Consider the following 13,773-nt stretch of genomic DNA (forward strand, 5'->3'; position numbering starts at 1 on the left):
TTTTAACATCGCTCCAATCTCCTCGCTGCTAGAGGCCATGGAAACGATGCCGGCCAATACGCCGCTGGACTCAAAGTGATGTCTGTTCAGAATGAAGCAACTGCAGACTCCGCATATGAGGTGGCTAAGAGTGTGTAACACGCCACACGCTCAAGACCATCTAAAAGCCGTGCACCGAAAATACCGAGTCAAGATGGGGCAAAGTCAAGTCTAGGAAACTTCTCACCCCAGCGAGGAGGGAAACATTCCTCTAAGAGATAAGAAGAAAGGCTGGGGGGAGAGGAGGGGACAAGTACCCAGCTCAGGGGAGCTGCTGCGTTCAAACATACAAGCCTGAGAAGGTGAATGGGCCGTCCTGCAAACACAATCTGGACAGCCATAATTCCAGAGTTAAAAAGAAAAAAGAAAAAGAAAAAGAATGAAAATCTCAAGGCGGATGTCCTAGAGCGAAGAGGCCCTCTGGAGCCCTCAAGAAGGCGGAGACGTATTTGAAAGACCTGGGCAGTGCGAGGAAAGCACGAACCGCTGGCATCTCGTCCTTGGGGTCGGTCTCTCCGAGGAGCCGGCAGGGATCCTCGCCGAGGAGGTTCAGCAGGAACCCGCCCGTGTTCGTCCCTTCTCCGCCGAAGTCACAAGCCAGTTCCGACAGGGCGAGAGGCCACGATCCTCCCCGCTTCGCCGACCCCGAAAGCCCGCAGGGGCCGGGGCCCACGAGCCAGGCCCAGCGAGGGGCTCCCTCCCGCCACCTGACGTCCAAGGATGACAGGGCGGACCCGCCCTGGGTCCCCGCCCGGGTCTCGGCGAGGGCGGCGGGGCCAGGCGACCTCTGCCCCGTCTCTAGGGCTCACCCAGCAGCGGCTCGCAGAGAAGCCGGTTCCGGAGAGCTCCGGCCCAGCACGGCAGGGACGAGAGGAGGAGGAGCACATGCGACCAGGGGCGGCCCCTGGAGCGCCGAGTCCCCACAGCCCGGCTCCCGCGCTGGGGCGCGCCTCTCGCGCCGACCGTTTGTGTTCGGAACGGCGGGCTCCGGCCCGCCACGCACCGCGGCGGGACCTTCCAGGCGGCGGACTTCTCCGCGGTCCGGGTTTCCTCGCCGCAGATTCCACACGGCGCTCAGCAACACCCCTGAGGAGAGAGACCGCCACAGAGGCTCCTCCAGGGCCAGTCCACGCCTCGCGTGCATATTGGAATATGCGGTCATTTTGAGGGTCAGAGTGTCTCGGGCTACGAAGTGAGAAGGTAGGACTCTATGGCGAATCGTGAAGAGCGGGGATAAGAATAATTCCTCGTTGAGCGGCAGGGCCCTGACGCCACTTCCGGCAACAATAGGAAACGTCAAAAACTCGGACAGTCGGCGGTTCTGGCTCTCGCGGCTCGAGGCGCTCTGCGCTCGGAGTCTGGCGCTGCGTCTGGCACTGTCACCGCCGTCACCTCCCCCGGCGCGAAGAAGTCAAGTTTTGAGCCGGCGTCTTCATGGCCGGGGCCCCGGTTCCCGGCTGAGCCCTTTTCTTTTTGGCGGAGAGCCCCCGCCCGGAGGCCGATTCGTCGCGGCGGCGGTCGCCCAGGTACAGGCGTCAGCCTAGCTGTTTCGGGTCTCTCGTCTCTTCTCCCCGCGCACCTTCGCTTTGCTTCTCGGAAAGAAAGACGATCGGTGCTTGCCAGTTGGGCTCCACGGGCCGACCAGCACGAGTTTGGGACCAATGGCAGTGGAAAGCACCTTGAGCGACAGCGGTGGTGGCTTATTGGCGTGAGGAATCGGTGCGAAGAGGCGGGAATGGGTGTGTGGCTTCTGTTTCTAGGCCCTGGGGGTGTAAGTCGGTTCGGGACCCCAGACTCCTTCCGCAATAAAGCCGAGAATTGGCCAGGGCTCCTTCCTGCCGACCCAGGGGTTGCTTTCCCGGTTGCGTGTTATTCTGGTTCCCAGGCCCGGTTTGGGGTTCTTTGCCTCCTTTAGCGTCGCCATGGATTAGTAACCGCAGTCACACGTGGATTATTACAGTTTGATACATTTGGCAGACCCGATTTGTTTTCTCTTATTCGTTTCTCGGTGACGAGGATGTAGTCTCTTACCTCGTGGTTGCTCCGGGATCCTTCTCCTCTGATATTTGATTTGATTTGCATCGTTTGTAGAGACAGGATCTCACTGTGTTGCCCAGGTTAGTTTCTAACTCCTGGCCTCAAGTGAACCTCCCATCTCAGGAGTGAGCTACCGGGCCCAGGTTTATTTTTAGGTTCTGTCTGTATTTACTATTTTAATAATGTATCCTCCTTGTTTTTACAAGTAAAATTTTTATTCTCAGGGATCCTAACTGTTGCTTCCCAGATCGGTATATTACGACTTTTATCGCTGCAAAATTAAGATAATTTATGTTTTTCGTTTGTTTTCCTCTCCCTTCTTTTAAGGTTTGGTGTTTGGTAATTATATCTCTGAGATAAGAGCTCTCCCCACCTCCAACTGCACCACCCACAAAAATAGTTTACAAAATAGAACAAGTCTCAGAATGAAGAGTGAAAAAATATTATGTTTTTCAGGTTGAATCACAAACTTTGATTTTTATCCAATTAACCTGAGAATTTGTCTGATGAGGTATTTCATTAGTAATCTGTTGCTAAGTAACAAATTACTCCAAAATTTACCTCAGTTTAAAACAACCACAAACATCTCGGGTTCTGTTGGTAAAGAATTAGGGTGCAGCTTAACCAAGTACCACTGGTTCTGGTTTTTTCATGAGGTTGCAGTCAGGCTGTAGTTGGGGGCTGTGATCTCATCTGAAGGCTCCATGAAGATTTAGGAGGATCTATGTTGGCAGGCCTAGGTTCTCCGCCTCATTGTTTCTTCATAGGACTCCCTCAACATTAGGCAGCTGGCTTCCCCTAGGATGAATGATTCAAGAGAGAGCATCCAGATCAGAAGCTACAGTCTTTTACAAGAATCTAATCTCAAAAGTGACATCCCATCACTTCTGCCATATTGTATCTGTTAGAAGTGAGTCATTAAGGCAACCTAAAATCAAGAGGGGATTACACAGGGCATGAATCAAAAGGCAGTGATCCCTAGGGGCTGTCTTAGAAGCTGCCTAAGATGAAAACTTTTAGGAGGTAATAGATATGCATAACTGGGCAAAAACATGTCCAAGAGAAATAGAGTCAGAGAAGGAAAAATAACAGGTTGCAAAGAAACAAACTTATCCTAGCATTGTCTCTCTTGGAAAAAGTTTACTGTGTGTTTGTTTTTCTACTATATGAAGAAAGGCTTATTTCTTTTGGGGGTGGGGAAGGGACTTTGCCTGAGGGATAATGTATGTTTTCAGAGTCTATCTGAGCAAAGCATATCACAACTGGCCACCATACTACTGTGTAGAAAACATAATTTGTCTCACTTTGCAGGGATCAAGTCATGATACTCCTATAGTGATTTGGGGACAAACACGTAGGACCCATACTTAGTGCCATTTTATGTGGTTGAAATTGAAGCAAAGATGACTTTTAAGGAAGAAAGAAGTTATGAAGGGGCTAGAGATAAGTTTAGATAGAGTGCAGGTCAGTGGCAGCCTTCATGCTGGTGTGACTACATAATTCTAGGAGAGGATTTGTCTTAGAATAGAATGTGTCTCTTTTAAGCACTATTAAGTGGCAGGCCACCTTCTTTCTACATTACCTGGAAGTATGTCACCAGCACAGCTTTGGTCAGTAAACCATGTAAGTTTATTGGAAATAAAGGGTGCAGACTTCAAAGTCTGTTGTGATACTGTTTTGACTACGACCCAATGTAAAATTGCCTATGTTTCTTCCAGGATTGAAAGATGTTACAAATCTTTGTATTATTGAATAAATACCATTCAAGTTTATCTCTTATACCTCAGATACTTAACACCAGCTTGAATATGGTCATCATCTACTTATAAATTTGTCTTTTAAATCATGGCTTTCTATCAGGTTAACATACTTTATTTATAGTAGGTTATAGCCAATTAATTAATAGAATTTTGGACCCTTCAATGTTTGCATAGTTTTAAACAGATGCTTGAGAAAATAATACAGTTGAAATATTTCCATCCACAAAATATCTTATGGAATAACTTCTAGATAAACCAAAATGTTCATCAGAATTCATCATATAGATACCAGTTTGATGGGGAACGTTTTGGGTGTATACTGTGCTTTTGCTAGGTTAAAAGATATTTTCTTCATTTCGTAATAGAAAAATATTGAATTACAAAGACATTTATCTTTTCCTTGATCACAATGCATTGAGTTAGTCATTCATATTTATAATTTTGTAGTTCATTGTTTAACACACAGCTAATGTAACTATCTAAATTTTTTCCTACTACATTCAAATTTGGAAACTGAGATTATGTCATTGCTGACCCATGATAATCATCAAAATTATTAATGCTGAAGTTTAAGAAATATACATCTAACTCATGTTACTTTTTCATTGAGTTGTTTTACTTAAGTAATATTTTAAACAATTTTAATGAAATGCATGTATTTCTGAACATTTATATTTTCTGTGTGTTTTTCTCATTGTTTTGTGTTGCTGTTGTGGTTGTGATTGTGGTTGGTTTTTTTTGGTTTTTTTTTTTTTTTTTTGAGTTGGAGTCTCACTCTGTCGCCCAGACCAGAGTGCAGTGGCCACTCCCGGCCACCGCAGCCTCGACCTGCTGGGCTCTGGCGATCCTTCCGCCTCAGCCTTCCAAGTAGCTGGAATTACAGGCATGTGCTACCACCCACGGCTGATTTTTTTGATTTATTGAAGAGATGAGGTCTCGCTGCCCAGGTGGGTCTCGAACCCACGGGCTCAGGCAATCCACTCACCTCAACCTCCCAAAGGTGCGGGATTACAGGCTGAGCCACCGCCCAGCTGATTGTTGTTGTTTTTGACAAGTTTCTTGACATAGATTCTACAATAAGCTAAAATATTTTGGCTGACTTGAGAAAGTCCATATCATATTTGGAGCAATTACTTTATAGTGATTTTAAAAAAGATATCTGTGGTTTCAAGTTTAGACTTTAGGGCATCAGATTCTGTGATGAACAGTTTGTGTATTCTAAAAGAATAGATTGCATAGGATTCCATAAGTTATTTGAATGAAAGAACCAGATTTAGCAAGTAAGCCAAGCTTAGAGAGACCCTGTGAGATTTGCTCACATGGAGTAGTGATTTGCAGAAGTCATGAACATGGGGGGGAAAAGATGGCAAGGACAGATGCCACACACACACACACACACACACACACACACACACACACATAATCATACACAATCTCCATCACCTCTTCATTTTTTGTATTTATTTTTAGTGTCCTCCCCATTTTATTTTTATGGAATCATATAATTGTTTTTTCAATGTTTTAATTGCGGTAAAATACACATAGCATACAATTTACCTTCCTAACCATTTTAAGCACACAGTTCAGTGGTGTTAACTGCATTCATAATATGCCACCATCACTGCTATCCATTTCCATGGCCCTTTTTATCTTGCAAAACTGAAACTCTATACCCGTTAAATAATTCCTTCTCACCTTGGTTCCCTGGCAATTACTGTTGTACTTTGTGTATCTGATTTTGAATACTCTAAGTACCTTGTATAAGTGAGATCATCCAGGATTTGTCATTTGGCGACTGGCGTATTTTACTTTTCACAATATCCTCAGGGTTCCCCCGTGTTGTGACATATGTCAGAGTTTTCTTTCATTTAAGGCTGCATAACATTCCATTGTATATATATACTACATTTTGCTTATCCACTCATTTCCTGATGACACTCCTGTTGCTTCCACATTTTAGCCGTTGTGAACAATGCTGCTGTGGACATGGGTATACAACCTCTCTTCCAGACCCTACTTCCAATTCTTTGGGGTATATACCCAGAGGCAGAGTTAGTGGATCACATGGTAGTTCTATTTTTAATTTAATTATTTGTTTATTTATTTTTTTGAGTCAGGGTCTCTGTCACCCAGGGTGGAGTGCAGTGGCATAATCAGGGCTCACCACAGCTCGACCTTCCAGGCTCCGATGATCATCCCACCTCAACTTCCCAAGTAGCTGTGACTACAGGCATGCTCCACCATGCTCAGTTAATTTTTTTGGTTTTTTCTTATAGAACGGAGGTCTAGCTGTGTTGCCCAAGCTGGTCTCGAATTTCTGGGCTCAAGTGATCCTCCCACCTCAGCCTCCCAGCATGTTGGGATTACAGGTGTGAGCCACCATGCCTGGCCTTCTATTTTTAATGTTTTGAAGAAGCTCCAACCAGTTGTCACAGCAGTTGTACCATACTGTATTCCCATCAACACTGCTCGAGAGTTTCAGCCTCCACATCCTTACCAACATTATGAGTTTCTGAATTTTGATAGTAGCTGTCTTAATGGGTATATCATTGTAGTTTTAATTTGCATTTCTCTAAGATTAGTGATGTTGAGTGTATTTTCTTGTGTTTATTGTGCATTTGTACATTTTCTTTGGAGAAATGTTTATTCAAGTCCTTTGCCCATTTTTTGAATCAGGTTTTTTGTTGTTGTTTTTAAGAGTTTTCTGTGTATTCTGGATATTAATCTCTGATCAGATATATGATTTGCAAAGGTTTTCTTCCATTCTGCGGGTTGCCTTTTTACTCTGTTGATACTGTCTTTTGATGGACATATTTTAAAAATCTTCTTGACATTCAACTGATCTGGTTTTTTTTGTTGTTGTTGCCTATGCTTTTAGTGCCACAGCCAATAAATCACTGCCAAATCTAATGATGTAGGACTTTTACCCTATTTTTTCTTTTAAAAGTTTTATTGTTTTAGATCTTTGATTTAAGTCTTTGATCTAGTTTGAGTTAACATATATACATAGTGTTGGGTAAGGATCCAGCCTCACTCATTTACATGTGGAGATCCAGTTTTCTCAGCACATTTAGTAAAAAGACTGTCCTTTCTCCCACAGAATGGTCTTGACACCCCTGTCAAAAATCTTTTGACTATATATATGAGAGTTTATTTCTGGGTTCTCTATTCCTTTGGTCTATAAGTCCATCTATATGTCAGTACCATAGTGTTTCGGTTACTGTAGCTTTGTAATAAGTTTTGCTAACAGGAAGTGTTAATCTTCCAGCTTTGTTCTTTTTCAAGATTGTTTTGTCTATTAATGGTACTTCAAGATTTCATATGAATCTTTGGATGAGTTTTTCTATTTCTTTTAAATGTCACTGGGATTTTGGTGGGGATTACATTGAATCCATAGATTACATTGGGTAGTATTGACATCTTCACAATAGTAAATCTTGCAATCCATGAACTCGGAATGTGCTTCTTTTTATTTATGTCTTCTCCCATTTCTTTCAGAAATGTTTTATAGCTTTTATTGTAGAAGCCTTTTACTTCCTTATTTAATTTCTAAGTATTTTATTATTTTGATGCCATTGTAAATGGAATTGTTTTCTTTATTTCTTTTTTACATTGTTCATTGTTAGTGTATAGATATGCAACTGATTTCTGTGTGTTGACTGTCATGCTGTTTTTCTGATTTCATTTATTCTAAGTTTTATGTAGAAATCTTTAGGGTCTCCTACATATAAGTTTATAGGCCAGGTGCGGTGGCTCAAGCCTGTAATCCCAGTACTTTGGGAGACCAGGGTGACTAGATAGCCTGAGCCTATGGGTTTGAGACCAACCCTGGCAACTTGGCAAGCCCTCGTCTCTACAATAAATAAAAAAATAAAAATAGCCAGGCATGGTAACAATCCTGTAGTTCTGTCTACTTGGAAGGCTGAGGCAGAAGGGTCGCCCAAACCCAGCGGGTTGACACTAGGGTGGCCATGTGCGTGCCACTGCACTCCAGCCTGGGCAACAGAGACTCCACGTCAAAAAAAAAAAAAAAAAGATTATAACTGTGAACAAAAGTAATTCTACTTCTTTCTTTCCAAGTTAAATGTCTTTTGTTTCCTTTTTATTGCCTAATTTTTCTGGGAACTATAGAATTTTATAACTACAAGAGACCTTGGGGATCATCAATTTCAAAACCCTTATTTTACAGGTGAGAAAACTGAGACTTCAAAATTTAATTGACTGACTCAGTGCTCACTATTAACTAAAGAAGGAGGCTGAACCAAATCCATGTTTTCTGTTGGCCTGTTTTCACTATTAAATATTTTCTAATCTCATTTCTGACCTTTCCCTTATTTCAGGCTACCCTCAACATTACTGAATATCTTGTTTTATTTGCAGAAAAGTAATTCAATGAGAATTATGATTATTGTTTTGTTTTATTTTTTAATTCCATAGCACTTATAGGAATGGCCATTGTGGTTAGTGGGTATGGAGTGTGGTGTGCACCGAGGAGGTGGGTTGGGACATGTTGCCATGAGCGCTGCTGATTACAGTTGTGCTAAGTAAATAGTACAGTTAAGCAAAAACCATATAATTAATAATGCTGGTGAGAAGTATGATACATTTATTTCACTTAAAAGTTTAAGTAGGTAAGGGAACATTTCTTGTAAAACAAACCAGAGAAATTAAATAAGCCTAAGATTCTCAAAATTTTTGTTAAATTTAAATAACATGTATTGATATTTACATTTGTTTAGATGCCATGTTGGTAACACTTATTTTAGAATGAAATTAAAGAACGGAAAAAAAAAACCTTCAAAAAGCAAAGTAATATTGTAAATCTTTTTGAATTTGAAAAAACAAGACCCACAAATGGTATGCCTTTTAGTAACAAAAACTGCTCTTGCAGGACCAGATCTTTAAATTTAATGAGTGGAGGCTTTTTATGTGTTTAATGTACCTTGTGACCTCTTAGTACTTAGCTATTTCCCTTTTCTCCCTAGAAAGACCTCCTTGTGGACTTACCCTTCCTTCATTTCTCTACAGTTGCTGCCTTTAAATTTTAGGGATGTGATTGGTTATCAGGTTTTCTTTTCCCTTTCTTTAAATTTCTCTACCCAGTCTGTTCTAAACTTCTTTGGTGGTCTGTTATTTTGGAAGCAGAGAAATAAATGCTGGGCTGCTGATTGGATTCTAAATGTCTCATAGAAAACATTTTCTCACAGACTCCCACGTTCTTATGCCATTGAATAATAGCATATGATGTCACTTAAAGATTGTAAAAACCTAAAATAACCAAAAATAGAATTGTACTTTTACTTAAAAGGCACTGACCATTTCTAAAAAGATGTAAATAAGTTAATTTCCTTTAAGTCTTAGAAAAATGTGTATTTTAGAGGTAATTATTTTATTATCTATTTTAGACCTTTATCTGAACTAGGACATTTATGTATAAATTCCACTATTTAGATGCCTATGAAATATTGAAGAAAGGTAGTCAATTATAATGAGTATTTAAATGAGGTTGTTCATATGTCAGTCATCACATACCAGTGATTTAACACTGTGCTCAGGAAGAGCTTTATGGAATCGGTTTGCTTCAAACAAAAGTATTTAAAGCAGAATGCTTTTTTGAGATCTCCAGACTCCTGTCTAATGTTCCCGTCTTCTACTGTGTGGATTTCATGTGCCAAATAAAATTACAATTAGTTGTCTCCACAGCATGTACCATTTGAATGCTCAGTGCCATGAAATTACTAAAAGTATTAGTTACTTTTTTTCTTAAAATAATACTACTTTATTTGGTGTCTAACTTGTTCCGTAGGTATGTTGTGATTAAAGTTGCTTAATATTTCAAAGATAGACTTTATATTATATATACCAATAGCTATTATAAATGTGCAACCTGTGTAGTTGTTGCTAATTAATCTGTAGCTTTTACTGCTTTCTAAGTGAATGCTCTTTTATGCTATGTTGTAACAGATTTGTTTAAACTGAAACTGTACTTCTTTTATTTTAAAGGAGAAAACTACCTGCAAACTAATGTCAGAACAATATAGCTACTTCTGGAATTTTTGCATTAAAAAAAAGTTGAACCAGAAACAACATGCTGCTTTACAAATTAAAATAAGCTTTTATATACGTTATCTTTGTTCAGGATCTTACCCTCCTTGAAAAACAGATAGTAGTGATTTTCCCCATTTCCTAGGAAACAAAAGGTCAGAACCTTCTGAAATACCTTGGGACACACAGCAAGTTGTGGCATAATTGGAGTTTCACCTTTAAATTTACCTTCCACAGTAGCAGTGTCAAGAAAACCTCTGTATATTTCTTTAAGGCAGACACTACAGTATATAGCCCACATCCTCTAATTTCAACATAAAACTAAAATTATAGAAATTAATGTTAAAACGTGAAAAAGACCTAAATACTTTTTTTTCAAATTGGCTCTTTCAAATGAATATCTGGCCATGTGTAGTAAAAGTATTATTGTCAATATTGCTGTTGTTATTTTAATAAAAACAAGGATATTAAGAATTTAGAATATTTAAACCGCATTTATTATGATTTTAAGTATATTTTAATAAATAGAATAATTTTCCATATACTAGTAATAGAATATTTGAAGCAATCCAAATTAATTCATATTAACTTATTGCTTTGTTTTAATGAGTAATTATACCAATAGGTTGTAGATTTTTAACAATTAATTTAATTTCCCAAAACCTAAAATAGTTACTGTTTGCCAAATGACACTAGATTTGCTTGATCACCCTCTTTAGAGCATTCGTTAGAGTTTCTCTGTAATTCTTTTTTCTAAGAGTGACTTTATTGAAATATCATTTACATACCATAAAATTCACTAATTTAAAATGTCCAGTTTCCTGTCTTCTTTTTCTTTTTTAGATGTTTGTAGATGTATATATGGAGTCTCAAAAAATAGAGAGAGAGAAAGAGAGAGATCATTTTGTTCACGTCACCTAGTTTTCTTTGTTGGTAAGAGTTTTGTAACTATGTTGTACTGTCAGGATCAGGATGTTGACACTGATAAAACCCATTTATCTATTTATATTTCCTTAGTTTTATTTCTCCTTAGTATGCATATATGTGTATATGAAGTCCTGTGCAAGTTCACATATCCAGCCCTGAACTCCGGATCCTGAACGGTTCCAACCCCACAGGGATCCCTCAGGCTGCCCGTTCATAACTATCCCCATGCTCTTCTAGCTACTGATGTTGAACATCTTATCATGTACTTATTTGCCATTTTTATACCTCTATGATGAAATGTCTATTCATGTCTTTTGCTCATTTTAAAATTTGATTGTTTGGTCTTTTATTGTTGAGTTTTGAGGATTGTTTATATATTCTAGATGCTAGTGTTTCAGATATGTAGTTTACACACATGTTTTCCCAGTCTTAAGTTGTCCTTTCATCTTCAAATATGGACTTTCAAAAAGCAAAGGTTTTTATTTTCTTTTTGCAATGAAGTCTCACACTGTTGCCCAGGCTGGAGTACAGTGGCACGCTCATGGCCATTGCAGCCTCAACTTGCCAAGCTCAGGTGATGCTTCCACCTCAGCCTTTCAAGTAGCTGGGACTACAGTCTTGCGCCACCACATCTGGCTAATATTTTGGTTTATTGTAAAGACAAGGTCTCACCAAGTTGCCCAGGCTGGTCTCGAACCCCTATCTCAGGAAATCCTATCATCTCTGCCTCCCAAAGTGCTGGGACTATAAGCGTGAGCCACTGCGCCTAGCCAGAAAGTTTTTAATTTTGATGAGGTCCACTTTATCAATTTTTACTTTTATGATCTTGCTGTTAATGTTAAATATAAGAACTTTTTGCCTAACCTTAGCCAGTGATAGCCGAAATACCTTTTTTGCCCCAAAAATTTCCTTCTGTATATTTTTCTTAAAAAATTATAGTTTTATGTTTTATACTTATGTCTGTGATCCACTTTGAGTTATTTTTTTGTGAAAAGTATAAGGCTTAGATTGGGGTTCACCTAATTCAGTTTTTAAACATTTATTTATGCATTCAGTCAACAAATATTTACTGAGCACTTTATATGTTCAAGGCAGTGTGTTTGATACTAGATTTATCCATGTAGCCTACTGTGTGAAATCAGTTCCTCATTTTAGTACTATAGGCCATCCTCTTTTGCATGGTACTATGTTAACGGAAACTGGTACATACTGGAACTGTAACCTTGCTTAACTATTAACCAGCAGTTAACACAGAAATAGGCAAAACAAGGACTACACACACCCACACGCACACACACGCACACAGTCTGACAGTTAAGTTTGCGAATTCATCCAACAAAAAGTGCTGCATACCTCCTTGCTGACTATCACTATGGTCACCTTTGAAATACTCCCCTTAGAAGCTGTGCACTGACACCAGTGCCTAGTCCACCTGTCAAAGCAGTTTTGGAGCTCTTTTTCTGGAATGGCCATCAGACCTCTCACTGAATTACCCTTGATGTCCTGAGTGTTATCAAAATGTCTTCCTTCCAATATTTCCTTTATCTTCAGGTAAAAAAAAATGTCACTGGGGGCCAGATCAGGTGAATAGGGAGGGTGTTCCAATACAGTTATTTGCTTGCTGGCTAAAAACTTCCTCACAGACAGTGCTGTGTGAGCTGGTGCATTGTTGTGATGCAAGAGCTCCTTCAGGACCATTTTTGCACACACCTTTCTCATGTTAAGACTTTTAGTTAAGATTTTCCTAACTGCTTCTCTATGGATGTTTATTTGGTCTGCTATACTTCTCACAGTCGGCTGCTGATTTTGTCCTACAATTTGATGAGTTTTTGCAGTGTGTTCATCAGTTCTGGTTATTACTGGCCATCCTGACCTCTCTTCATTAGTGATACTTTCTCTCAAAAACATTTAATCTGTTTGTATACTGCCATTATCCTCATAAACTTGGACGAATTTGTCCCTGGTTTCACTTTCACTCTTGCCAAGTTTAACAAGAAATTTGATATTAGTTCATCGCTCTAATTCATGTTCCAAAATTCTCATGATGACACAAAAACATGCGACAATAATAATGAACACCACTCAGCAAGACACCACCACGTGTCAATACAGACACAGCTGTGAAAACTGATATAACAAGTTTATGAAACCTTACCTAGTTGTAAAGTGCTGCCAACGTAAGTGCATGGTGGCAAGTTCATAAAATTAATTGTCAGAGCACATATATAGTATGTGTGTGTAAATCTTATAATAAAATTGAATAAAAGCACAATATGATAATTCATTCCAGAATTATTATCCTAATGGTATATGTTTGGGTGAATATGATACTATAATCAAGAAATATACTTAAAATATTAATCTCAACAATTGATACATTGACTTAAGTTATCATGCTACCCACAAAACATTGTAATTCAAATTACTAGGGATGTGAGGATGCTTTAAAGATGTACAGTCTAAATTTATTCCTATTAATTGACAGATATATTTTGTGGTACTTTCAGAAGGATCTTTGACTTTTTGAATCTTCCAGGAACTCTTGGTGTTATCATTTCTTGAAACATCTCAAGAGTAAATACATACGATGATCGTGCTTAACTATCAAATAGACTAATGACTAAATATTTGACCTTATTTGCCAAACTCTGTTTTTATATATAGGATATAAATCCAAGCAAAGTTAACTTCTGCTTATTTATATACATATTTACTAGTTGTTTTTTCCCCTACCAAAGGTAAATGTCACCTCTCCAAATTTCAGAGATCTTAACTTAATGAAATTTAGGACCAGGATTATGACTACTCAGGTAATTAAATCCAAAATAATCAGGTTTGCTGTGAAATGAAAGAAGCAAAGTAAGAGTTGTCATTTGGAATGGGAGGGTGAGAGGAATGAGTAAAAACTACGTTTTTTTATAAACTACCTACTAAGAGTTGGATTCTGTAACTGTTACCCATCTAA

The 13,773-nt window shown here is 39.3% G+C and overlaps 1 protein-coding gene across 2 annotated transcripts in view; it reads left to right on the forward strand.

The window, feature by feature from the left end:
* Nucleotides 1–1,318: 1,318 nt before the first annotated feature.
* Nucleotides 1,319–13,773, forward strand: part of FBXO8 (F-box protein 8) — a 46,603-nt gene continuing 34,148 nt past the window's right edge. Inside the window, exon 1 of one of the 2 annotated variants that reach the window (XM_008070411.2) lies at nucleotides 1,319–1,565. Coding sequence is in view for 1 of the 2 variants with exons in the window: in XM_008070410.1 (XP_008068601.1) it covers nucleotides 1,775–1,778 (4 nt within the window). In the remaining variant the exon portion in view is untranslated. Of the gene's footprint in view, nucleotides 1,566–1,664; nucleotides 1,779–13,773 lie in introns of those variants that run through there. The other variant, XM_008070410.1, reaches the window with a different exon arrangement.

The sequence above is a fragment of the Carlito syrichta genome, unplaced genomic scaffold, assembly GCF_000164805.1.
Source record: "Carlito syrichta isolate Samal-C Ts95f unplaced genomic scaffold, Tarsius_syrichta-2.0.1 Scaffold313389, whole genome shotgun sequence".
NCBI classification, from domain to species: domain Eukaryota; kingdom Metazoa; phylum Chordata; class Mammalia; order Primates; family Tarsiidae; genus Carlito; species Carlito syrichta.